Genomic DNA, 27,938 nt, shown 5'->3' with positions numbered 1-27,938 from the left:
AGTCTTGTAGAACAAAATCAGCAATGGTTTGAACAGAGTCTGGCTACACATGCTTTTCCAAATGCCCTTTTCTCAATAATCTCAAAACTGAAATTAGTGAGACCATTCTCTGCCACTCTAAATGGTGTCAGATCCATTGATTTCAAAGCTACTCCACCCCTTTCACCACCAGATTATTTTTTCACTTTCTCAGTTGGATCAGAGCTGCTTTTGAAGACAAAATATCTATTGGCTATTTATTATTATTGTAGTATGTATAATATGTGGGAAGCAAGTCTCTAGAGTGCAGTTCTTACTTAAATAAACAGCACAAGTGTAAAAGGCCAGCCTGACATAAGTACACACAGACCCTGGCAAAGTCTTCTAGCAGACAGCTGTGCTCATGTAGAAGGACAGACAGGTTGTGAAACTATGCCTCCTACATTCAGCAGTCCTTGGTGGTGGTCATGCTTGCCCCTCTACATGGAACTACCAGCTCTTAGCACACACATACTTTTTACTGGCCAAAGCTTTCTGAGAGCATTATATAAATGGATAGTAAGCCAAGGTAAAATATTTCCAGGTCACATGATTTATCAACTAAGACAACATTTATCAAAATGACTGCATCTTTGATTTGTGGTGTCAAATGATTGCTACTGTAATAAGAGTAGCCTGAATGCGACTTGTCTGAGGACTGAGTGTGAGAGAGATGTTAGCATGGTGAAGGACTGCAAAAAAATATTCTGGAAAAAATAAACAGGCTGACATTACTGAAAAAAAAAACAACTGAAAAGAGATGCTAAGCCAAACTGGGTAAGAAATTCACTGAGTGTGGAGAGACTTGAGGTGTTGAAGGAAAAAAGAGATTAATCTTGATGTGATCTGAGAAGGAGAACCAGGGAGGGGATTTGGTTGCATAATGTTGTTAAGCTGATGAAGGAGGTGATTTCTGTGTTTATATTTTGTGGAGAAAGGACAGCTGGCAGTGATAGTTGGCAGTGATTGGAGGAGCTAAAGAGGAGAAAGAGGCAGCAATCAAGCAACTGAATGATTAGGGCTTAGCAGAAGCTGTCAGACTGTACCAGGTGAGATATTTAATGTAGAAAGGAAGAATAAATGGCTTATATGTGAACTGTGTTCCAGTAATCCTATTATCGTCTTAACAAATTATTATTAGTTTAAGATTGACTGAAGCGTTCCAGGTTGGAATCAAAACAAGAAAAAGCCTGGAGCACCTCTCCTGTGAAGACAGGCTAAGAGAGTTGGACTTGTTCAGTCTGGAGAAGAGAAGGCTCTGAGGAGACCTAATTGTGGCCTACCAGTACTTAAAGGGTCCTACAGGAAAGTGGGAAAGGGACTGTTCACCAGCAAGTGTAGTAATAGGACAACAGGCAATTGCTTCAAGCTGAAAGAGGATAGGTTTAGATTAGACTTTAGGAATAAATTCTTTGTTAAAAGGGTGGTGAGGCACTGGAACAGGATGTCCAGAGAGGCTGTGAAGCCCCATTCCTGCAGCGTTCAAGGACAGTTTGGATGGGCTTTGGGTAACCTGGTCTAGTGGAGGGTGTCTCTGCCCGTGGTATTAGGGCTGGAACTAGATGGTCTTTGAGGTCCCTTCCAACCCAAAGCATTCTGTGATTCTATGATTCTCTCCTGAAATCACTGCAGGGGGTGCTAGCCACCCTGCTTCCCTCTTTTCAGGGCAACATCTAGCTCTGCCCTGCCTCTAATAACAAAGGGAATGAACAGCCTGCATAGAAAAGGGAGCAAAGTATCCACAGGAAAGATTGTGTCATAGAGCCTGAACTGGCTGAAAGGGAGGGTATGTCTGTCTGAAGAAAGGTTGCTTGTTTTGTTTTTTTGACAAGCAACAATCAGTTCATTTTCTCTCTGTGATTACTGGTTGTGATTACAGCTCCCATTACAAAATAACAGGGTAAGAAAGAGAGGGAGCACAGAAAATGAGTACTGTTAAACAGGGAAGAGGGGAAAGCACTGCTTAAGCTTATCAAAACAAAATGTTTAAGTACTGTGCTGATGCAAACAACAGCCTATCTGCGCCCTATCGATACAGAACCTGTGGGTGGTTTTTCCATTTCCAGTTCTGAAATGGCCAGGGTTTAATCATTCTGCTTTAATTATAGGATGATGGTAGAAATGCCTAATTCTGGTGTATGTCTGGAGTGTGGATGAGGCACCTTCTGTCCCTGTATCTTGGGAAAGACCCAGATGTGTTTGGCTGGAAAAGGCTTTCACAAGGATTTGGCTGGGAGCACATGCATGGACGGATGGCTCATTAGAATCCTTTGTGTCATTTTCTTTAACTAGCCTGTCATACACAATGTCATCCATGGCTAGATGCTATGTTGTGGAGGTTGGTGGTAAAATGAGGCAATAAAGACTAATCAGCAGAAATACAGACTTCCTTAAGAGCATGAAGTCTGTCTGTGTAGAAGAGCTCTGAAAGTGAACAGCTGCTTTTATCTAAACTGAATACAGGCTGCACAAGACTGCCCTGAATCTCCACAAGTGTGGATTCTTGCACTGAGTTCTTACAGTATTGTTCCTGGTTTCATTTTTAAGACTAAAATAGCTACAGATAATGAATAACACCTGTCGATTCAGAAGAATACTGAATGCTAGTGAGTTCTGCAAGACAAACACTCTCAAGCTTGCAGTATCACAGAATCACAGTGTACAAAATCAGAGCCCTTAACTAATAATAGTTAAGGGATGGGGACAGCACTATGGCTAGTCAAGACCAAAAAAAAACCCTTGAAGACAGGGTAGAAAAATGAGCTTCCAGTTACAACACAGGCTATAGGAGTGAGAGAGAAAATAGATCTGATGCCTGAGGGAGGAGTGGAGATGTAGCTCCATTGCAGCAGGAGGGCTCAGATGCACAATGGGCCAACAGCAGCTTCAGCACAGAGAGGCAAGATTTTTCCAAACCCGCAGGTGTCACTGGGAAAGGCTGACAAGAGGCTCTGGAAACTCAGCATGTAAAATCTAGTTTCTACTTCTCACAGGATTTCCTGCTTCCTGGTGAGTTCCAGGTTCACTGAAAGCTGTTTTGGAAGATCCTGCCTCTCAGAGAAGCTATGGGACACTGGGTAAATGGCTGGAACATGCTGTAATGACAGAAAGAGATTCCCAAGACAGTTGGACAGAACTGACATTTCACAACTGTGGCAGTGTGCTTATGTTAAACAAACAAACAGCTCTGCCTCCCTGCAGTGTGACAATTGTTTTACTTCTGTATTTGGCACTGGTGTAGGCACTGAAATGCTACTTTTCTTGGTTCAGCAATGAGGAAAAGTTACTGAAAAACTGGAAATCACCACAGAACAGCTAGGAGGAAGATAAAAAGACTGGAAAAGTAACAGCTTGTAAAGCTCAAGCTTTAACATGAATGTAAAAGCAGTCACAATCATGATGTATTTAATACCTACAGTGGACAAAAAATCTTGTAACAAAGGGATTTTCAGTTTATCAGTCAGTGCTGGAAGAGGATCTGACAGATGGAAAACTGAGGCTGAGAAATTAGTACCACAAATAAGTCACATTTGAATGAGGAAAATGACTATGTAAAAAAATTACCAATTATTTGATGGATGCTCCATCATCATTTATTTTTAATTAAAACTAGGTGTTTTTCAGAAGACAGCATTCTCATACCCTAAATAGCTGAAGGTAGCCTTAACCTATAAAATACTCATATTTGTATTTATTTGTTAAGCAAGAATCTTATCCTGCTATCATTTAACTTGGTTTTGCTAATAAGTTAGTAAACAAAACAGGACCATAGTCCCTGTGAATAGGAGATTGGATTTTTACTTTTGCTGCTTAAAGCATAGTTCAAAGGTACAATTCATGCTCAGTGAACACGGGATTTCCCTCTGTCTTGAGCTGACAAAATTAAGTAGTTTGGATTGCAGGATACTAGGTTAAGCATCAGCCTTCTTGACATAAAGTCAAGCTGAATCTATGCTGAATCATGTGTTTGGAAATTAGATCAAATTATCTTAAGTCGGTCATTCCAGACTAACAGAGCAATAAACAGCTCTCTATTTGTTGATGTATTTGGCCCTGATGTTCCAGTCATGTCAAAACGTGTATGTGCTATACTTACAGTTTAATTCACATAGCACAGTGCCCTCCCAAATGCTGTACTCAGAAATGATAAAAGGGCTGTCGCTATGCAAAACATCAGAAGCCTTTCTGATCTAAAGCAGAAAATCACCTCTGAATTTTGAATTGACAGAATTCTAGAAATCGTTTTGACCTGTAGAGTATTACTGTCACCAAAATCATTAGTCAGGCCTTTTCCTTTAACCGAGGGGGTTTTAACGTTCAAATGTTGCCCAAAGCATGAAAGGAAAAAGACCATGCAGAAAAGGATGACATTCTTTTACAGTTCTAATCCTCAAGTGAGCATAGACCCAAAATCAATGATGTGTAGCTCCTATTTTCTCAAATTGTGTGTTGCCTTCCAGATCAATAAAGTAGGGCCTGTTCTGACATAGTCAAACTGAAATGTGGGGGGAAAAAAAAAGCATAAAGCTGCCTAGGTGAGTTTTGTGGAGTGGTGGCCCCCAGGATTTTAGCACTGATGACATTATACATGAAATGAAAATAAAATACGAGAGTCCATACTCGAATCCCTGCTTGAATTCTCTATATGACTTTAAGACCCACTTAGGAATTTCAAAGGAGAAATGCAGATCTACACTGAATGTCTGGCTGCATCCTTCTTTAAAACCACTTATATATGTTCATATTGTACTACCTTACCATCACACAGATGATTATATGATACTTTCAAAGGGCAGGTTCATTCTGTCACTTTTCGGGGAGATCATATTTAACTAGCTTTGGTTATTTGTGTTGCAAGCATTTCACTGAACCAACCAGGCACTTGCATTTTTAAGAAAACATTTACACTGGAATTTTTCACACCAAATCTGGGGGATATGTTTGTGTACTTGTGGAGAGGCAGGTAACACAGGTAAGTGAAACAGAAGCAGGAAGGAAGAAAAACGCCACAAAAAAGAATAAAACCAACCTCTCAACCTAGAAGTATGTTGTGGGTCTTAAATGTAGTAGCACAATCTGGAGTTTTAAGTCTTAAATTGTAAGCAAAGATCTTGTCCATACTGAGTGTGCAGAGAAGCACGCAAGGAAACTCACTAAACCAGAATATGGAAATTTACTCCAGCACCTACGGTTGTGCAGGGAACACAGCTAGTCAGCACATTTTACTGTACCACTCCTTCAGACTTTTTCATCCCACAGGGTATTGCAACTCCTGTTAGAGATCTTCCATGTGACACCACAGAAGCAGGGTGGAAAGCAGCAAGGTTCAGTGTTTATCTGCAACACTGGATATACCGAAACAGCCATTTCTCTGGATCACATCATTACATATATTGTTTCCAGATTACATCACAGACCACAAGACACGAGTATCTTTTATGCTGTCCTCAGGAGTGGCCAGGTACATTGCAATGCAGAATGATAAAGACAGGGAAAATTACCATCCAACAGCTCTGTCCCATCACTCAGCAGCAAGACCTGCTTCCCCAGATTGAAGCAAGTGGAGTGTTGCAGGGGTGATGGTTTGTGTCATCACTCAGGCCTCCATCCTCACAGGTGCTCTACTTGGCATGACTTTGCAGGAAGCTGCTCTTCACTAGGACCTCCAAGGGTTATTGTGCTTCAACCCAGGTTACCTGAGCCCCAGTCAGGGCAATGCACCAGCTAAAAACAGCCACAAATAAAATGCAGTGGGGGAAAAAAACCCCAAGAAACCACAAGGACTGTGATTTCTGTGTCTTCAGCAAGGCTTTGCCATCCACCTCCAGTGTGGTGGTTTGTGGCACCCCATTAACACCGCATTACTTCTGTGCACTTTCCTTTGTGTTTCAACAAAACAAACAAACCAACCAACACACCCCAACCAAACAACAACAGCAACAACAACAAAAAGTCATTGAAATGAGACCAAGGACTTAAACAATTTATGCAAAGTATGCAAAGCATCGGCCCCTTTGTGCTGGCTCTGCACAGGGCAAGGTAAGCAAGACAAGAGACAGCCGAGCTGTGACCATACATACATACAGGCAAACCTACCATCGTGCTGACCGAGCTACAGGAGCAGAGCTGTGTTATGGTCCATATCTCTGTACCCTCCAGAGACCCTTTCCCAACCTAGAACACTTGTGCAGAGTCCTGCAAGTGAGTGGGAACTTCTCAGAAATGCTATGAAGATTCATGCTTTAATGTATAATATGGTAAGTGTGCCTTTGGTGCCTGGTGTGCTGTTAGGAGAGATCCCCCCAGACACCAAGCACTTCGATAAACAGCTTTCTAAGCTGTCAGTCTGGAAGGATTTCTTGGTTACCGTTTTTGGTAACAGGATTTGGTGACCCAGAAGGGATTAGCTCTCTAGAATCTTCATGGAATGGAGGGATCATGAGGACACCACCATAGTGTTTTCGGGGAGGCCCGCAGATGCCCTGGTCAGGCAGGTTTCCACAACAGCAACCTGGGATATTAACAGTGGTGGTCATAAGTACTGGTTGCTTACAGGTAAAGTTGTATCTGAATTAAGTACACATTGTTGAGCTACAGGTATCCGTATCAAAACTTGTAGTACACATGCATGCAATCTGTACACTACTAAGGGGATGCCCAAGGTCCTGGTTCTGTTTGGGTGCTTGTGGTAATTTTGAAGCTTTGTTGCTTGGGAGCTGGGAAGTCTTGTGAATGGGGGTTCTCAAGTGCTATCCCTTGGGTTGTATGTTAAAGCAGTGGGGCAGGCTCAGGGGCATTCCCTTACCCAGAAAAATTTGGTAGGATGTTGTAATTGTTGGTGGCCCTTGTATACTTTAGATAGCTGGGAAAAATGGCCTCAGAATGGAAGTATAAGCTATAATACAGTGTTGCAATGAATGTTGTTTTGTAGACGCAAAGGAAAATGGGGTGAGATGCCACATGTGAGTTTATTCTGCGCATTACGGGATAATTACGATTTATATAAGGAGTGTGGCTTGATTGCGAGTGAAAGCAGCGTGTTGGCACCGGAGGCAGAAAAATGAGAAGTTGCCTACGTGTTGCTGCTCACCATGTAGTACTGGCAGACGATGCAGTACCAATAAAATAAAATGGGGAGAAGAGAAGGGCATTGAGATGTTGGTTGGACAAGGAAGGGGCAATGACGCAAGGAGAAATTAGCAGGAAATGCCAGCGCAGGGTGAAAGGGGGGTGGGCAGAAGGCAAAGGGAACAAAAGGAATCACTATCTGGGCAGTTCCTGGGAGGAGGGGAGATGCTTGGAACATGGAAGTCCTTCTCAGGCGGGCAGCAGGTGGATCAGTTTGGGTAAAGGTGCCGCTTTTGGTATTGGGTTTAAAGGTTTGGAAGGAGATGACAGGCACATATAGGGGTGGCAAACGAACGGCTGGCAAAGGTTATGGAAACTTTAGCTGAAAATCGGGAACCAGATTGGAAAGATCTACAAGATACTTTAAACAAGGTAGGGTCTTACAAGAGAAGAAGAACTACTATGGCTAAGGTTAAAGAGGAGGCAGAACAAGTGCATGTTCCAGCCACACAAGCAGGACAGATAGATCATTTTTCTCCCAAGAATCCCAACTGGGATCCTAGTATCCCTGTTCAAAGGTTATTATTAACCAAATGCCAATAGTTGATTTTGTAAGATATTCCAAATTCTGCTCCAAAGTCAAAGAACTGCTCTAAATTGTACCAGGGCATCCAAGAAAAGCATGAGGGTCCCTCTTCTTTCTTTGAAAGACTAATGGAAGCCGAAAGGAACTAAACTGATTCAAATCCAGAAAATGAAGCAGATGCTGTCCTTGGTCCACATTTTAATGGAACAATCTAGTGCAGGCATAAAATAGAAATTACAGAAGTTAGAAGGGGCAGATGCCCGCTCACTGGATAAAATGTTAAGAGAATGCCCAGAAGGTATATAACATTAGAGGAAAGCTGGAAGAAGAAAACCAGAAAATAGAAGCTTAAAGATAGTAAGATGGTAGCAGCTTTATGTGGGACAGACTGTGGAAAGCAGGATACACAGTGGTAACCATTATGGAAGTAACTGGGGCCAAAGTTCTGTCATCTAACACTTGGGCCTGGAAAGCAGAGCTCAGAGCATTAGAACTGTCAAAGGACCAGACTGTTAATATATAGACAGACACAAAGTTTGCCTCTGGGGTAGCCCATGGTCATGGGACCATTTGGAAAGAAAGAGGACTCAACTTCTCAAGGGTCCCCAGTCAAATACTGGCCACCAATCCAGCAATTATTACAAGCAATGAATCTACTGAGACAAGTCAATTCCAAACAGCCGAATGCATACAAGAAACTGTGGCAGATAAAGCTGTGAAAGAAGCAGCTGAAAGCCAAATGTTGCTAGTCTTGCCTGAAAAGACCCAACAGCTGGGACACAAGGGTCTTCAGTATGCACCAGAAAACAACCAATTGGCTAAGGTATTAAAGGCAGGTAAAAACCAAGAAGGATGGTGGGTCACTCCTTCACATCAAGTAATAGCTACACAGGAAATTATGTGTGAATTGCCTGGCAACACCAAGAAACTCACTGGGGAATTGAGACAATAGTGGAAGCACTGCAAACACAAGTGCTAAGTGTACCAATGACTGGGACAGCCAAAAGCATAGTGCAGAAATACAAATTATGCTTAAAGAAGAATCCTCATTTACCCCAAAGACCTTTTATTAGAGGTAGCAAAGAGAGGAAACAGCCCAGGAGACTACTGGCAAATAGACTTTTCCAAATCGCTCCTGCAAAATGGATAGCAGTATCTTTTAGTAATAACAGTAGATACTTTTTCAGGCTGACCAGAATCTTTCCCTCGTCACACCAACAGGGCAAAAGAAGTAGCAAAAGTGTTACTTAAGAAAATAATACTGAGATTTGGAGTACCTATAAGACTGCCTTCAGATAGGGGACCACACTTCCATAGCAGAAGCTGTTCAAAAGTCAGCTAAAACACTAAGACAAAATTGGATCTCCATCCCACATGGAGACCCCAATCATTTGGGAAAGTGGAAAGAATGAATCCAAGCTTCAAAAGACAAACAAGTAAAATTTGCCAAGAGGCTCAGATAAAGTGGCCAGATACTCTACCCTTGGCTTTGCTAAGAACACATGTCCAGCCTAGAACTAAAGAGAAGGTTAGTCTTTTTGAAACCAGGTATAGTAAACTTTATCAGGTAACAGAAACAGGAGTTAACCTTGAAATTGTAGGGAAACATTACCTGAAAGATTATGTTGTCTCTCTGGAAAAGGTTCTGTTCTCTCTCCACAGGTATGCCACTGCGAGCGCACTGTTATTCTTGGAATGTGCCTGTATATCAACACCAACTTGGAGACTGTGTGTATCTGAGGACATGGACTGATGAACCATTGAAGAAAAAGTGGAAAGGACCTTTCCAGAGCCTACCTCACCACCTACACAGCTGTCAATCTCAAAGGAGCCACTCTGTGGATACATCACAGCAGGATCGAGTGAGCCACATTGCCAGACTGGACTGTTAAACAAGGACCTTTACACTTAAAATTAACCCAGAAATCATGAAGTTCTGGGTTATAACTCTTGCAGTAGTATCAGGAGGTGCAGAAGTTGATACAGACAGAAAGACCAACACAGACATAGGTGAAAACTTAATCCTGTCTTTAGTACAAGGGTTTGGTAGAATGTGTAATCTTACTAGTGGTACAGCATGTATCCCAATTCCCCTTTCAATTAGTCAGCCTACCCCGTGGGGTGTTACACCAACGAATTTGTCTCTATTAGAAGAATATGATAATATCACAAAGGCTGGTTTCACATATTACATAGATAATGAAGGCAATTGTAAAAGAAAACAAACTTAAAATCTTCCTACAGGAGAAAGTCTTCTCTGGTGTGTTAGTGCATCTAGTGTAAGTCCGACAGAACTCCCGACCGGTGCACCAATACGCTACGATTATGCCCCTGATGGATTTCCAGGGTTCAGCGATGACTTAACCAAAAATACTACCAGCATCCCCGAATGTATGAAACGTAGAAAACAATTTAACACTTGGACCAGATCTTTGGAAGGATACTGGAAATATATAGGAAATGTAGGTTGGTGCTTTAATTGGGGAACAAAGGCTATTTATAACATTACTGAAGCAAGTTGGAGATGCTCCAGTGTCTTAAATCACAGTAAAATATCGATCCTAAATTCTACTTTGATGATGATGGAATATTGCAAGAAACATTTCTCAAATAGAGGTTGTAAACAAGGAATTCTGTCTCCAGGTTATACAACATGGGTCACGTCAGATGGATACTGGACTACCCGACTACATCTTAGAACTGTAACTAGACAAATAATTTTAGGACTATTGACCGTATGTCCTACATGGAAAAAAGTGTCCAACCAAAGCTCAATACTGGGGATGAATTAAAAGAGACACCAAAACAGGAAAAGATCTTGACACATGAACAGAGCCTTCTACAGCAGCACAATTTGGCTGGGGACTCCAAAGCTTCCCATTACCAGGACTTAGCAGCTCTAGAAAACTGAGTATTGGTAGAAAATTTGACCTGGCAAGTAGAAATTTTGTCAAAAGCCACTCAAAAAGGATTCCAAGTTACTAATACACAGGTTCAAGCTAATACACAAGTGACTTTACAAAACAGACTAGCCAAAGATTTGCTATTAATTAAAGAACGAGGGGTGTGTGGGTATCTGCAGTTGGACAAAGAGCACGGCTGTATCCACATCTCAAATATCACTCATAACTTACAGGAATGATTAAACGGAATGAGAAAAGCAGAAGACAGTGGAGTGGTGACATGCAGCTGAAAACAGCCGGCTCAACAAAATCCGCAAGACTTGGGTGAATGGTCTCGAAAAGCTGTCAGAAGGAGTAATTTCTGTAGCTACATAGTTATGGGAATCTGCAGGTGAGAGAACCACTGAGAACAATATGTGGAGGTAGGAAAAAAAATGTAGCTGCTTCTGGAGAGGGGGAGGATTGGTACCAAACGCTTCATTAGTCATCATGCAAAGAGTAGGCCTCTTTGTGCTGGCTTTGCACGGGGCCAGGGAAGCAAGGCAAGAGCAAGGCGAGCCTTGACGTATATATATATATACGGTCATATATACATGTATATGTGTGTGTGTGTATATCTATGTATATCTGTGTGTGTGTGTATATATACACACACATACAGGCAAACCTACCCTTGTGTTGACCAAGCTCCAGGAGCAGAGCCGTGTCAGTTGGTACCTCTGTACCCTCCAGAGACCCTTCCCCAACCCCGTACATCTGCGCAGTGTCCTGCAAGGGAGCGGGAACTTCTCAGAGGTGCTGGCAATACACACGCTTTAATGTATAATATGGCAAGTGTGCCTTGGTGTGCTGTTAGGAGAGGTGCCCCCGGGCACCCTGCGCTGCCATAAACCAGCATCAGCCTTCGAAGCCGTCGGTCTGGTGGGATTTCTGGGTCACCGTGTTCGGTAACCAACCCGCAATGACCGTCTTTGTCAGGCGAGGCAGCCCGCAAAGGCGCAGGGCGACCCGCTCGTTACTCGCCCGGCCGCCGGGGCGTGACAGAGCGCTTCACCGCCACCGGGACAGCGCCCTCCAGCGGCAACCTCCACGAGGGCTTTCCCGGCCTCGGCGTTCCGGTCGGCCACACGCCCGAGCCTGCAGCCGCCCTCACACACCGGGATAGCACCGCGCACTGCGAGTAACACGCCCCGGTTGCCAGGGCGGGCGGGCAGCGCTGGGCTCCGCCTTTCCCGGGACGCGGCGTGCCCCGCCCCGCCCCCAGAGGGCACGGAGGGCGCCGCGTCATCGAGGTGGGGGGCGGGCCGCTTTTTGACCCTCGCCTGGTTCCGTATCGCGCGTCTGCGCGGCGGGAGCGGAGCGCGGGTCGGATGGAGCGGGGCGCGGCGACGGCTGTGTGGCGGCTCCGTGCGAGCGGCGGCCACCGGGACCGCGACCGACGCCAGCCCCCGTCGCGGGAGGACGGCGACGGGGACGGGAAAAAACGAGGCGGGCCGCGGCGGCGGCCGCCGCCGGAGCCGCTGTCCGAGGCGCGGGTGGCGCCGCTGGTGCTGCTGTACCTGCTGGGGCTGCGGCTGCTGGCGCACGTCTCGCACCGGCAGCTCCTGAGCCAGCCGGCCGCCGCCGGGCCCCGCGACTTCAGCGCCCCCCGCGCCAGGTACGGCGGGGCGGAGCGGGGGCTGCCCCATCCCGCCCGGGCCGGCGGGGAGCCGTGCGAGCTCCCCTCGTCACGCCGGCCGCGGGGCAGAGTCCGCGCGGGGCTTACCCGCGGGCGCCGGCCGCTGCCGCGTTGCTTGCCGCAGGAGGCCCCGGCGGGAGGCTCGCCTCGGCGGCCTGGCCCTGCCTCCCGGCGGGCTCACGGCTCTGCAGCGTCCGGTGGGTCGTGCTGGTGCGGCGGGTGTGCGCTTGGCGAGTCCCGCCGGCTGGCTGAGGCGGGGGGGGGCCTCTCCCGTCAGTTGCAGGGTGACCATCCCTCGCAGGGCACCTCTCCCTCTTCCTGCCCCGGTGAGAGCTGGGGGGGTCGCTAGGGCCCTGGCAGACAGCGAGTCTAAACGTTGTCGGGGCTCCGGCGCTCGCATCGGCTCCCTCGTAAAGGTGCTGCTTTGGGCTGATCAAGTGCTGCGGCCTCTGTGGTTTAATCCTTGTATTATAAAGCCCTGAGTGACAGGGGAAGTTTCCTTGCAAGTCTTTAGTCGGTGTAATTCTTACCCGAGTGCGTTCAGGGAGGAGCGTGCGTACATGTGCAGAACTTTGCTGAAGACAGAGTGTTCAGCTGCCCCGTGTGTCCTTTTGTTTCCTTCCGGAGTGGTGTGTTCAGACCAGAAAACCGTAGTTTGGTTTAATATCGTGATAGGTAGGATAAGGAGCCATGAGTAACGAGCAGCGCCCTGTGCCCATTACCGTAATGAGCTCCAGCACCCTCACTGCGGTTACTGAATGGCTCTAGTCTCTTTCACCTTGAGTGAGTTTTGAAATAGAACAATGTACAAAAAATACTACAGCTGTAGGCAAGCTGCATTGTAAACATGTTGATGCTGAATCTCTAATTTCTCTCTTACAGGGCATATCTTGACAACTTAACAGCAATTGGGCCCAGAACAGTTGGAAGTCCAGAAAATGAAGTTCTTGCAGTTAACTACCTCTTAGAACAAATCAGGGCAATAGAAAGAGAAAGCACAGATGTTCACAAGATATCTGTAGACGTACAGAGGCCCACAGGCTCCTTCACCATTGACTTTTTAGGAGGCTTTACTAGTTACTATGCAAACATAAGCAATGTCATAGTGAAGCTGGAACCCCGAAATGGAGCTGAGCATGCAGTGTTGTCCAACTGTCACTTTGATTCCGTACCAAATACCCCGGGTAGGTCCACACATTCGTTCTGCTCTTCTGTGTGGTACAGGAGCCATGGAGCTTGGTGCGCTGTGTTCTCATACCCAGTAGCCCTGGAGCCACATGCTAGAATACTGCTAATCTGCCTGATTTCAGTGTGATTCAGTATTTAAGGTGACAGGCTCATCCTGGTAAAGTCAGGATTGTTTTAATGGATTATCCTTAAAACGTGCCTTTTTTTTTTTTTCTGCATTCAAAGTTTCTGTCTCAAAAGCTGTATTATCAGGTTAAGGTACTGTTGCTTTGGTAGCATATACATCTCCCACTACTGCTTTCACTGCCACTGTTGCATGCTTCTTATTCTTGTCTCTCTGCATTTTTATAAATCTAATTGTGTTAATTACTGCAGCAAGGGTGTATTCATCTTGGTAATTCCATGATTTTAACAGTGCCAGGGAAGGAGGGAACCAAAAACTGCACAGAGACATTGTAGCACTCAGACACAGGTGCATGCCTGTTATTATTGCCAACTTTAGCTCTGCCAACAGCGCCAACTCTTACTGAAGTTTCTTCATTTAAATCCCACATGATACTTTATTTTTGTGGGTAGACCTGCAAAAGGTCTCCATTACTGAGAAAACAGAGTATTAGCTAGAGAAACAAGGCTCTTGCCAGGCCTTTTTTCTGTCAACAAATGCTATAGAGAACTTCTCTGTCTCCTCAATCATATTTAGGCAAGATGAGTTTCCAGATTAAGCATAATAATTGCATGATTATTATACATGCTTTGTGATTTAAGAACTGCAGAGACGCTAATTACTGTACTTAAAATCTAAGTATGGCCACTTAGTCTTAAAAAGAACACTTCACAAGCATGATGCAGTGGCTATTGAAAACTGCCTTTAAACTGGTGCCCTATGTAAAACGTGTGTCCTTATCTTTGAGTGGAAACACAGGATTATGCCTACAGCAATTACTTTCTTTAGAGTTACTCAGACAGCAAAGTATTTCAGCGGCCTTGCCAGAAAACATAAGTGATTTGTATAGGATTATACAGAATTCTGCAGAGAAGATGGAAATCAGCCTTTGTGCTTGCCCTCAATCACAAAACAGCCTAGCCCTTTACCACAACATCGGGGAGCTGTTCTATCTTTTGGGTTTTTTAGTGTGAGCTTGTGCATAACCCAGGCAAGAACCTTTTGCTCTGTGTGCTATATTCTGTAGGCCATTTGCTTACATCTTATTTTAATTACTATATTGTGTTACTTAGCCAGAAATCAGCAGGACTTGCTGATCAGTGAGTAGTATTAGTTGAAAATCAGGTAAAACATAATCTGTTGTTGATACTTTACGCGTACAAAGTGAGTAAAGAAAAACCCAGTGAAGCATCAAAGCTTCAGTGTTAGAAAGGTTGAGTTCCTTGTGAAGGGAAACCATAAACTAAACTAAAATGTGTTTTTTGTGGTACTGATTTTCAGTTTACATGGCCTATTTAAGTCTTTACTAATAAACTTGGAGGCAGAAATACACTGAAATTGGCATGGCAGGCATAGGTGATAACTTGGTTTTCTTAGGCTACTGATAGTTGCCATAACATTTGTTTCAACCTACCATCAGTTTTGGTGTCTGTGAAGTATTTGAGGATGATACTTTCTCCATGAGCTTGTGTCATAGTCTGTGGCTACAGGGCTGCTTTAATCAGGTGTAAATCTGTATGTTGAAACTGGTAACTTTTGCTTTGAAGCAAGACAGATGAGGGATTGATCTTGCTGAAAACTGTAATCACTTCTCTGCTGACTTTTCAACAGATCATAAGTTAAATAAAAGAACTCAGTGTGGCTAAGAGTGTGCTACTGATAAATTTGGGTAACTATTGAGACCTTTAACTCAGTTTTTGGAAAGCTTTTGGCAGAACAAGGTGTTAGTTTCTGACAATCAGAAGATAGATGCTACAGCTTGCACTGACGTGAGGGAAATGAGGTGATAAGAGACTTTGGCTAAAAGATAGATACTTAAGATTTAAAAAAATGGTGCATGGGAGGAGGTGTGAGGGAGTGAGAACAAATATAGAATAGAGAACAAATATAGAATACTGTTGGAAGAGAACAGATACTCAGAGCAAATGGGGTTTTCTGCAACTAAAGGGTGGTGGAAGGCATCTGGTCATGAAAATACTGTATTATAATACATACTTCCACTTCAAGAGTGTTTTAAAGGTGTGAATTTTGGTATTTCCTTTGCTTTGTTTTGTTCTCTTGGCTTTATGTGACTTGGAGGTTCTGTCCACATAGTTGAATGCTTCAGCATGATTTGTGTGGGAATATTTAATTTTTAAAATAAATGAGTATGCTGTAAGTTAAAATTATGTCCTTGTTTATTCATGTCGTTTAGGTAACATTCACTTTGCTTGCCTAGTAACCTGGTTATTCTACTTTCCCTGAACAGTATTATTGCATGCAATACCTCCTACTTCTCTTGCTCAACTTACAAACTTTGTTTTACTTTCTCCTGTTACTTTTAACTAGTGTAGGTACAAGATACAATCAGTAGCAGAAAATATACAAAAGCTTGACATGATTGTACCTCATTTAGATTAAGTGACTGAGATAACATAAAGCTTTTTCTCTCTGGTCTTTGTTGCAGTTCTGTATGTTTGTTTTAATCTGTTGTTCCCCTGATTATTTTAAGGTGCCAGTGATGATGCAGTCAGCTGTGCAGTGATGCTTGAAATGCTTAACACACTTTCAAAGTCATCAGAGCCCCTGCAGCATGCTGTCATATTCCTGTTTAATGGTGCAGAAGAAAATATTTTGCAGGTAAAATACGCCAGAATTATAAAATACATTTCAAACTTATGTATTAAGCCTCAGAGAAAAGAAGTAACTGCTGGTATAGCTTGTGTTTAATCTGTTTAAGTGTTAGATAAATGCCAATCTTAATGTTCTGAGGAAAATGTGATTTCAAGGGGAAAAATGTACTTAGATTATTGCCCATACTATTAATTACAATACTTGGATTTTCTGTATCTGTTTGTGTTCTAAGTGATCTGGCTACCTCATCCAATCCTGAGTTATTTTCCATCATGTATCTTCATAACATTTAGGCTGGTCTGGAAGATATTTGACCTACTTTTTTTTTTTTTTTCCCATCAAGGCAAGTCATGGCTTCATTACACAACATGAGTGGGCCAAGTCAATTAGAGCTTTTATTAACCTGGAGGCAGCAGGTGTAGGAGGAAAAGAACTTGTTTTTCAAACAGGTATGAGCTTGCATTGTGTCCAGTTTCTACACTAGGATAATTTGATAATAAACAATGTAGACTTGAAAGAGCATTGAAAGTGACTCATAAGCAAAAAACCAGGAGAACCTCTGTGCCTCTATCCCAACTGTGTGCAGCAAATAAGTTGCTCTTCGTCTTCAGATATGTGTAGGCTACAGCACTGCCAGAAAAGCTGCCTCACAGGTGGGAAGCCTGTAGAGAACAGGGTAACAGAAGTTGTAATTCCCTTTTACGTGAGGGTAATGAGGAGAAATACAGATCTGGATATCTCATGTATCTTACATACTCATACTTTTATGTGCTTTATTCAGTTTTAAGTTCTTTCAAAATCTTTGCAGGAAGATCCTGCCATTAGAAAATCATCTGCTGCTTAGGAAACAAAAAAAATTTGTGTTTTATAAGCTAAAGTTAAACTTCTGCTTTATCCTAGTTGGACTGCTGAAGCTGATTAATTGTTTGCATTGAATGCTAAAGTGGGGAGACTTTAAACAACAGTTTTGTGGTGTGATAAATAGATAAATTGGAATCTTTGTTAAAAGCTGTTAGTTATTTTTTGTGAGATGACTTAGCTACTCTGACACTGGTGATTCAAAGTATCAGTGTGGTTACTCCTGCTTCCTCTGTAGCTAATTCTGTCTCTAAAGTGTGAGTCACTTCAGCCAACCCAAATGCAGAACCCTGTGGGGGCAACAGTGTTAAAACTCTGTATTCACTTAGAGTGTTCATTTGTCACTATAAAATAATGTATCTTAACTACAGTTCAGGAAGTATTTGTTGTGAACTCTCTGCTCATCTTTCGTTAGGACCAGAGAATCCTTGGTTGGTACAAGCATATGTAGCTGCAGCCAAGCATCCCTTTGCCTCGGTGGTGGCACAGGAGATATTTCAGAGCGGCATTATCCCAGCAGATACAGACTTCCGCATCTACCGGGACTTTGGCAATGTTCCAGGTGTGTTGTCAGGGGATGTGCATTGTGCAAGCAGCTAGCTTCAGTTTACAGCAAGGAGACTCCTCTGCAGTTTGCTATGGGAAGGTCCTCAAATCTGGTTTGTCTTTCAGTTTGGGAGCAAATTTTCCTGGGTTTGTTTGGGTTTTTTTTTCCTAAGACAAGATCCTTTAGGTTTGGTTTGTCATGGACATTGTTAAGTTTGGAGACTGCTGCTTTCCAGAATGAAGCTTCATGGTAGGAAAGTTTCCTGCAAATCAAGAAAACACTCCAGTAGTTAGCAGTACACTATTAAATATTCTGTTTTGAAACTTTTTGGTAATGGTGCTAACAGCCTGCTTGCAGGAGTTAAATGTCTGTACCTAACAGGCAAACCAAAATAATCTTTTTTTTAAGGTAGTGACTTAGTAAATAATACATTCTCACTGCTTTTTTTTGGTCATAATCAAGCACAGAAAAGCAGTTTTTTAGTTTTCCTAATCTGACTATCCATCCTGCAGAGAATGGCTAGTGGAAAAAAATGCAGACTGCAGGATTGAAAGGAGTATAAATGGTAAAATCCTTGCTGTCTGACACAGGTGGTGGTTGGAGCCACTTCCAAGAAAAGTGATACTTCTGAATTGGTTCTTAGAACAAAACATGCAGGCATATTCTGGACTGTTCCAAAGTAGGCTTCTAGCCTAAAGTAGCTGATGTTGTACAATGTGTTCTTTATTTGTTCAGAATTATACCTTGATCATAAAAGGTAAATGAATTCTCACTGACCTGTTTTTTCTATGCAAATAGAAATTTAATAATTGAGTTACAGAACTAGTTTATTCCTCTTTGTCTGCTGATAGAACAGAGGTCTGATTTGTTAAACCTCTGCAAAATTGCCAGGATTCAGATTGCTTTTTGCATATGCAGCTGGTGAGTGGGGTTGGGATACACAATATGTAATATTAATCTTGCAGAAAAGCTTATTTGGTGAATATTTTTGTTTATTTTTACAGGTTTTTTTTTTTACTTTTAAGTTAAGAGTTTTCAGATTGGCTATTTGAAAAGCTGTTTACAGTTTAGAAGTAAAGACAACACACCTGGTATTTTGAGAAGTTGTTACTGTAGTTCCACAGTACTGCCTTTTAGTACTTTTCAGTGTGGATCTGTCTTGATGTTTCACTTGTAAATGTTTGGAAAGCACCTTGTAAATCTTTTCTGAAGCTGTGGTGATTGAGAATTTTCATGTGTTGCTCCATTAGATATCACTTTGTGTACAAATGTAATGCAAATCAACATGTTGTTGGTGCTTCTAATACCAAGCAAGCTATTTTGTTCATCTTTAAGGAAAGCAAGCAGGCTGCAAAGTAGAGCAACATTTTGTGTGAAATATATCCGAGGCTTTCACATGCTTGTTTTAAGGTTTTAAGTTTATGTCATTTCAAGCATACTTTTTCTCTCTCTGTAGGAATAGATTTGGCTTTTATTGAAAATGGCTACATTTATCATACAAAATATGACACATCAGACAGAATTTTAACAGATTCCATTCAGAGAGCAGGTTGGTATTTCAGTAATTCAGTAACAATGAAGAGTGGTGTTGTAGATGCTTTTTCATTTTGCTGTAAGACTACCATCTCATTAATTTCCTAATTCTAATTATGCATTTAGATATTTTCTAAAGAACAAAGAATGAACTGGATTGCATGTCTGTAAAATACAAAGGAAATATGATCAACAGAAAATGTGGATTTAGTTTCTCCTAACAGGCTATTTGACAGACTAGTAGAGAAAAATATGGTGAGACGTCTAGTTTCTGAAGAGAAACTAATAAAATCCTAAATGCCTCCAGAATTTTGACTATTTCCCTTGTTAAGCTTGTGCAGGAGCCAGCTTAGATGACCAGCACAAATAAGATGTTGTTAAACTTTCTGTGCCAATGCTTTTGCAAGACAGAAGCTAACACTTCCAAATTCTTGTTTGAAAGGTGTTTTCTGGTAATGATGGTTATATAGAACATCTCTTGCTAAGCCCATCATGGCTTAAAAAAATAAAAAAGACAAACTTCTCAGTCAGTAAGCACTTTTACATGTCAAGTAAAAGTAACATGAAAGTTAAGAATGGTTATTCTCCCTTGATAACATGCTTTTTCTGCTGTAGTGGGGGAAAGGAAGAGGTGGTTTGTACCTGTAGGCTGCAAAGGCAAATAGCCTTTTTGTCTCTTTCTTTACAGTCATCTAGGGAAGGAAATTTGGGTAATTCATATTCATGGAAACATGGTGGAGTTACTGGTCAGAAGCAGAAGAGGAAGATTAGGAAGTGATAAACTCTTCCAAGGGTTAGCCTGGAAATCCAATGCTTTATTACCAGAGCTGAAGAAGGGCTTGTGGACTGAAAGCTTCATTGCAACAGTCTTTAAATTCATCCAACTTCCTGAGTATACTTGTTTTAGTGGCAGCTGTGTAGATTACCTCATAAAAATACTATGCTGTGTGTGCCATTTAACGTGGTTCAGAACAATCAGTTGTATATTCATGTCAGAGGATATTTCATCAGTTTTTGTTTTGAAAATACTTGTATTTAAGAATGCTGTGTACTAATGCATCAACTCTTACATAGTTCTGTTGTGTATCTGCTTTTTTTAGGTGACAATATTCTAGCTGTCATAAAATACCTAGCAACATCAGATAAGTTGGCTAAATCTTTTGAGTATCGACACGGAAATGTTGTGTTCTTTGATGTACTTGGTTTATTTGTCCTGGCTTATCCTGCTCGTGTTGGCACCATTATGAACTACATTACAGCAGCAATTGCTTTTCTTTATTTAAGCAAGAAAGTATTGCAGCCCAAAACCAGAGGTAAGTCTAGTTCTTAAAAAAAAACCCATAACTAAGCCAAAACCCAACGAACCGACAGCACAGTAACAACAAAGAAACCACAAACAATTTAATAATTCCATTACTTTTGAACAAATAGCAATTAGTAAATGATGAAGTGTTGAAGTGATTAAGACATGTTTTTTAGATAAACTCAAGAAATAAAACTTCAAAAATAAATTTTAGGTGTGCAGCATGTCATAGGAGTTGCCCTGTGTTTAAATCTCCACTGTGAATAATTATGATGAAGAGTCACAGAATCATACAGTTAGAAAAAACCTCCAGGATCATCTGGTCCAACCACCCCCCTACCACCTCTGTTACTAACCAAACCATGTCCCTAAGTACCTCATCCAACCTTTCCTGGAACACCCAGAGGGACAGTAACTGCGCCACCTCCCTGGGCAACCTGTTCCAATGCCTGACCGCTCTCTCTGAGAAGAAATGCCTCCTGATTTCTAACCTGAACCTCCCCTGGTGCAACCTGCGGCCATTCCCTCTTGTCCTGCTGCTACTTATCTGCAACAAGAGGCTGACTCACAGCTTGCCACAGTCTCTCTTCAGGTAGTTGTAGAGAGCAGTAAGATCTCCCCTAAGCCTGCTCTTCTCAAGGCTATACAGTCACAGTTCCCTCATCCAGTCCTCATCAGACTTGTGTTCCAGCCCCTTCACCATCTCCATTGCCCTTCTCTGGACACTCTCCAGGGCCTCGATGTCTTGTAGTGAGGGGTCCAAAACTGAACACAGTACTCAAGGTGCAGCCTCACCAGAGCTGAGCACAGGAGGAAAGACCAGTAGGCCTAGATATCTGGCACTTAAGAATTGCTGTAGTGTTTCTTACCATTTCATGAAGATTAAAATTGAATGCCTGACTATTTTTTTTTTAGACTCTGTAAATGGTAGAGTGGCTCCACTGATTCCCTTGAGAAATCTTTACTATCAGGAATGTGATAATCTGCAAAATACACTGGTACTCTAGGAGTAGGTCTTATAGTGAGGAAGACTGCCAAAACACTAGCAAAGAAATAGACTTAAGTGATTTAGACCATGCTGTTGAGAAATCTTCAGAGTGGAGTCCTCATGCGGTTTTATTTTGGTCATTAAAGCAATTATGTGGTGACATAATTACAGTCTTGATGGTAGGCTGCAGAACAATACAGGACTGTTAAATGAAACTTCTTTTTTTTAATTCTTCATAGCCATTCCTAACCTGAAGAAAGTCTTCACTGCATTCGGCTTAACACTGATCAGTTGGATCAGCACCCTGGTGTCAGTCCTCACAGTGGCAGTGTTCATCTCCCTCATTGGGCGATCTCTCTCTTGGTACACCCATTTCTATGTTTCTGTGTTTCTGTATGGCACTGCAGCTACAGCTAAGCTTATTCTTGTGCATACAGTAGTCAAGAAGTACTTCTACAAGGTAAGCTTGCCTCTGTTCTTATTGTTGAAGGGTTATGTGGTGTTTAATCTGAAGATTTGACTTTATTAAAAGGCAAAACGTTTTCAGTAATGGACAGAAGTATTTAAAATGCCCTATTTGCCTATGTGCTGGAAACATTTGCCTTCAGTCTTCTTGGTGTTGTCATTTGTATGTTCCCTTCCTCTACCCCAGCCCATTTAATTTCTTTTTTCAAGTTAACTTGGAGCAGATGTAAAAAAACAGTAAGAGAATGGTGAGAGGATGCTTGTCAAAACTGTCTTATCCAAGGAGAACAATCATGCACAAGAAGTAAGGATATTTCTGTGTGTTCTCATGGGATATGCTCAGCTGTGAGTCTTTGCTTTTTTGTTACAGAATATGAATGAGCAGTACCTGGGAGAGATTTTTTTTGATGCCTCCTTGATGATTTGGTCTGTAGCACTGACTGTGATTACTCAGATGGGCCTCTGTTCAGCATTCATCTGCACATTATGGGTGGCATTTCCTTTACTTGTCAAGCTGATGGTCCATAAAGAATTCAGCCAAAAAGGTATGAATTTGGGGGGCAGGAGGTTGTATTTCAAAACATCCGCCCCTGCTATTGTATACTGAATGTTATCCTCTTAAGTCTTATTTAAGCAAATCCCAAGCTTTGAATTTGAGTAGTCAAAGCAACCATGTGACATTTTTGTAACAAGAAAAAGTGTTCTTAAGCTAAAGGCACTTTGAAAGTATGCAGAATCTCTTTTAACAAAAAACCAAAACAGAACACAAACCGATAACCAACACTGAAAAACACCCTGTGTCTCAGGCTAAAACATTACTATCTGATGTCATTAATAAGTGATCAGATACTCTGATGGACAGTAAAGGTTGTTAAAAATTTTGTGATATTTCAAGATTTTGGGGACAGAACACTTGTTCAATTTCATTATTTGATATTTAGGGTTCTTTAAATACAAGGATAGTTTTGGGGTGGTTTTGAAAGAGTTATATTATCACTGGCTATCCAAAATGGGATTCCCTTTCCATATCCTTGTCAGGGCTGAGGATCAGAATTGTATATTGGGCCTTACAGCACTATAAGGATATATTAGTAAAGCTGTATGTTTATGTCCTTTTAAGCTTGTACAGTTTTCTGTCTTTTGTTTTTTGGGTTTTTTTCTTGTGTCCTACAGGTGCCACAATGAAGTTTGTCATGATGTACATGCTGGGAATGTTTGTTCCCTACCTGTATATGATGTATCTTAGTTGGACTGTATTTGAAATGTTTACGCCTATCATGGGACGAAGTGGTTCAGAAATCCTACCAGATGTGGTGTTGGCAGGATTTATTGTGGTCATCACTATGATTCTGTCATCCTATTTTGTAAGTAGAACTCCTAAGTGGTGGTTGTAAAATCTAGAGGAAGGTCAGAAGTTTTAATCAATGTTTTTCTAACTTGATAGTTGAAATGAATGATAACTTGACAAGATCTTAAATGTTTCAGGGATCTTCTAGGCCATATGTCAAAGATTCCATGTTTCATGTTAGTCAAAGAAAAGTCATTGAAGCAGGGGTTGCAAAAACATATCAGCTCTACACTGATGTCACAAAGATAAGCAATTTAATGCTGGAATTTGAACACACCTTCGTTCTAGCTGAAGGATAGTATGTGGCTGAACAATACATATACAATTTTAAAAATTCTCAGAGGTTTTTATTTTCTGCTGCCCCTGCTACAAAGGTTTTATTGGCAGATGTTTCAGAAAATGGGAAAATTTTGAAAGCCCCAGGAAGTACTCACTTTATTCCTGTTGGTTTTAGATACTGTGATTACAGATGAGTGTCATGGGTCAGGTAGTACTTGCAATGATGTGTTTCTAATGTACTTTCAGTGCCATAGTTGGATTTTAGAGTTGTATGAATAGTCTTATTTCTGAAGTCTTGCAGTTTTGTAACTGGGCTGTCTCTTTGTTCTCTAGATTAACTTCATTTACCTTGTCAAAAGTACAGAAACGACGTTAATAACTTTAACTACTGTGTTTGTGGTCACTCTGATTCTGGTTTGTAGTGGAATCTTCTTTCCTTACAGTTCTGATGCAGCTAATCCAAAGCCTAAGCGAGTCTTTCTCCAGGTAAGAGAAGCCTTGCATATGGTCTTGCCTCCTGTTGGTTGCAAGAGTGTTTGGCTTTTTCAAAGCTTAACACTGCAAAGCTTTTGATACACCCTGTCCTTAAGAGTAATGGTCCCTTTCTTCATTGATTTCAAAATTCTAATGATTATTCCTGGGTTTAAAATAATTGCTAATGTTTCTATTTTTCAACCTCTCTGCACAGTTCACCCATGTCAGAGGAGCAGGGTTTTTAAGTGGGAGAGTTGGGTAAGCAGTGCTAGCTTAAAAAGTGACCGTGATGGGAGATGAGCAGGAGACTTACATACAGGCATAGTAATTTTCTGGATCTGGGTGGTTTATTAGTAAGTTTCTCTTACCTGAGTAATTACATATATAATCACAAATACTCAGGTATGTGAAAGTGCAGTACACCTTAAAGATTGGCATGGAGGGTATTTGAGAATTTCTTCTGATGCTTACAAACTGCACAGGCTCAGTCATCCTTGTGTATTTTTTTTTGTCTCCTTACTCTAGCACACAAGCAGAAGATTCCATGATCTAGATGGAAATGTGGTTAAAAGTGATGCTGGTATATGGATTAATGGATTTGATTATAATGGAATCTCTCACATAACTCCCCATGTACCTGAAATAAATGACACCATTAGAACTCCATGTGAGGAGCAGGCTCCTTTCTGTGGCCTTCCTTGGATTCTGCCAATACACTTCATGTTCAGGTCAGCGTCAACACTGCTTCACTTGAGCACTTGCTGCCAAAGCATGTTGGTCATTCATGCAATCTCACTTACGTAAGGGATGAGAAAGTATGGCTAAGCTTGTCTAAAATAATCCTTCCACTTCTGTCTAGAAGCAATGTCTTCTGCCAGAGTCTCTGCAAGACATTGCTGGGTCTGCTGCAGGTGCTGTAGAAGTAGATGTGTGGAAAATCAGTGTCAGCACCAGTGGAGAAAAAAGATGAAGGGGGGACATTCTAAAGGGCAGTTCGGAGTAGGAGTATGTATGTCTCTTCCCTTCTTCCCTCCCTCAGCCCAGCTGACAGCAGAGGAAGCCTAGAGTGGCTGGTCTTCACAGGCAGATACTAGCTGCTGTGACTAGCTGCTCTTTGCCCAAGGATCTTGTGAGCACAAATGGAGCTAGTTGAAGATGCAAATATTCTTTCTTACTTTATTATTTTGTAAATTAAGGCAGATGAAAATAATGGATGATCATCCTCTTAAGTATTTTTCTGTTAATATGCCTTTTAAATATTTGGCCACAAGCTCCTAATTTACCTGCCTTCAGCTAGATTCTGTAACTCTTTAATATTTCAGTTGGTAGCAGCACAGTCAGCTATACTATGCAAAAACAGTGTCTCGGGTTCTTGTGTTTCGTACCTCTGAGTGTTACACTGAGAATGAGTTGTTTGGGTTTTTCAACAGGAAAAACTGGTATCTTCCTGCTCCAGAAATTTTTCCAAGAAATCCTATTCACTTTAAAGTTCTGTCCAAGGAGGTGACGCCCTGGAACTCTGTGAGGTTAAGCTTTGAAGTATCTGGTGAGTGGCTGAATGATTTGTGTTTATTTTTATGCCCGTAATAATTCAGGCTTTGCTTCCAGTACTGTAGGTTCTAGTGCCGTTCCCAGGATACTGTGCTTTGTGGGATTAGCATTAATTCAGTTTCATAACAGACCAAAAGCTGTGGGTGTTGTGTTGCAGTTATTACTGATAACCTTGTCTATTTTGAGTGAGCCTTGAGCTTTTTATAGCAAGTCCTTTCTTCAAGTCCGTTTTATAGCTCTGTCCCCCGCTGTGTCATCTGGTTTATCTCACTGATTAGAAATACTTGAAGCTTCTTCTGTAGAGAAGACAGGTGTGTGTGTCATGTCTCAGAAGGCCCAAATAGTAGCACACAGACAACATGCTACTACATGGGAAAGCGGAGGGTTACTCTGCCTCTGGATGTTGATAGATCTGGTACATGCCCCTGTCTCCGCAGGTCCAAGCCACATGTCTGTCTATGTTCGGCCGCATGAAGGGTCAGCTCTGTCCACCTGGTCTCTCGGGGATGGGGTGCCGGTTGCCAGCTTAGGAGGAGACTACTTTGTGTTCTACTCCCGTGGGCTGCAGGCTGCCCCCTGGCACTTCTGGGTAGAGCTCACAGTGAGTATGCAGCTGCTGGAAACCCAGTGATCCCCTGGTCTGCCTTGTTACCACTGTGTCTGCATTCCTGGGCAAAAAATGCATAGTAACTTTCTTGAGCTTTGCTTTATTTGATAGATTCTAATTCTAGCTTCCCTCTTCTAATTTGTCCATCAACTTTATAGATCAGCTCACATGTATATTTGATGCTTAGACCACTGTTTGCCAAACAGCTAAAGGGAGAATGTTTCCCTTGTCACCATGGTCCTAGGTCGTAAGTTTGGATTTCTCCAATCTTAACCTTATAGTTCTTACAGTTTTATTACTGTTACTTCAGGGTCCTTTCACCTATTGTGAGTAGGTTCCTTTCCATATTTTTTTTTGAAAATTACAGGGAGTCCTTAGCATGCAACTTACCTATCCTGAAGCTGAAGAAAGTTGTAAAAGCTTTATTTTATGTTTTCTTTTAAATTATTTTCATTTGGAAGCAAGGCAAGGTTAACAGTGTCGTGTTCTTCTAAATATTACAGAACCTTTGAAAGTTCAGAAAATCCCTTGTTCCTTCCTGGATCAGGCAGTCTAAATGCTTAACCAGATAATCCTCTGAGGATACCTGGTGAAGGCAGGCAGGAATTGGCTGTGTGACAAGTGCTAGGCAGAACAGGCTTTTCATCGTAAGGACTCACAATAGAAGGACCAGTATAAATACTGTGTTGGAGGCCACTTCTTCATTTGTCAGCAAAACCAATAGATAAAAATGTTGGAGCATGGGGAAGCTATGTAACATGTCAGAGGCACTGTGATCTAGACAGCTAGCAGTAAGCTCACATTACATTGAGCTCATCATGTAATTAAATTGATGTGTTTGAAGATAGGAAGTGTTTTAGCATACAGGACAGAAAGCTGAGGGATGAAGTTTGTTCCAGAGTTAAGTCTGCAGAAAAGTGCACCTGGATTGATCTTATGCTTAAAAGCCATCAATAGTCACAAAGACTGTGTTTTTCTTCTCTCACTTTCAGACCCCAGAAGAACATTCTGATGGAATAGTCTCCCTTGCCATAGCAGCACATTACTTCTTTGGGGAAGATCAAAAGTCACCTCAACTCTATGCCTTACTGGAGAGGTTTCCAAACTGGACATTTTCTTCTGGTTGGTCCTGCACTTACGACCTTTTTGTCTTCTAATGTTGACAGTGATGCAGCATTAATAGGGCAGTCTCTCTGACAGAATGTTGTTGTAGCAAACGCCTTCTAACAGGATGGAAGAGACTTTCAAAAGAATGTAAAGTACTTGGACAACAAATGGTATTTCTTTAGTAGTTTGGCTATTTAAGGACTACTGCTCTCTTGGGGATATAGTGACACTTTGTGTCAATGTGAATACAGCTCACCTTGCTTCTATGGAAATGGCAGTTTGAGTAATGGGTTTCTTCAAATGAAAACTGGGTTTGAGGAGGGAATGTGATACGATGGCACCTGTAATGAAAAGCCCTGGTGAAATTATTTTGATGTTATGTAAAATATAACTGTACTTTGTGCACACGTGGGGACTGTTGCCTGCCAATCCTGTCCGTCCTATTAAAGTAAGACCTTCATCTAAAAGGTGCTTATTCACATGGTGGGGCCACAGAGGTGGCAAAATCCTGCACACAGCTTTCGTCACCAGATGAAGCTACTGAGAGCAGCAGTGCTTGTGCAGGTCTGCTTTGCCCTCCCTGTGCAGGTCTGCTTTGCCCTCCCTGTGCAGGTCTGCTTTGCCCTCCCTGGCAAACACACCATGCAGAAAAATTGGTATT

The 27,938-nt window shown here is 42.1% G+C and overlaps 1 protein-coding gene across 1 annotated transcript; it reads left to right on the top strand.

Moving 5' to 3' along the window:
- Positions 1-11,945: 11,945 nt before the first annotated feature.
- On the top strand, positions 11,946-27,685 carry ERMP1 (endoplasmic reticulum metallopeptidase 1; the record flags this gene model as incomplete). Its single annotated transcript, XM_084278104.1, has 15 exons — positions 11,946-12,232; positions 13,136-13,437; positions 16,096-16,223; positions 16,561-16,666; positions 17,491-17,637; positions 19,079-19,171; positions 20,256-20,468; positions 21,686-21,906; positions 22,282-22,456; positions 23,085-23,275; positions 23,872-24,024; positions 24,538-24,740; positions 25,443-25,558; positions 26,001-26,164; positions 27,163-27,685. The coding sequence occupies 15 exons, from the start codon at positions 11,946-11,948 to the stop codon at positions 27,325-27,327; spliced, it is 2,664 nt and encodes an 887-aa protein (XP_084134230.1). The 3' UTR covers positions 27,328-27,685.
- Between the last annotated feature and the right edge of the window lie 253 nt (positions 27,686-27,938).

This window comes from Gallinula chloropus, assembly GCF_964237585.1.
Source record: "Gallinula chloropus genome assembly, chromosome: Z".
Taxonomy (NCBI): Eukaryota; Metazoa; Chordata; class Aves; order Gruiformes; family Rallidae; genus Gallinula; species Gallinula chloropus.
Note: the sequence above shows the minus strand (reverse complement) of the source record. Positions and strands in the feature narration are given on the sequence as shown.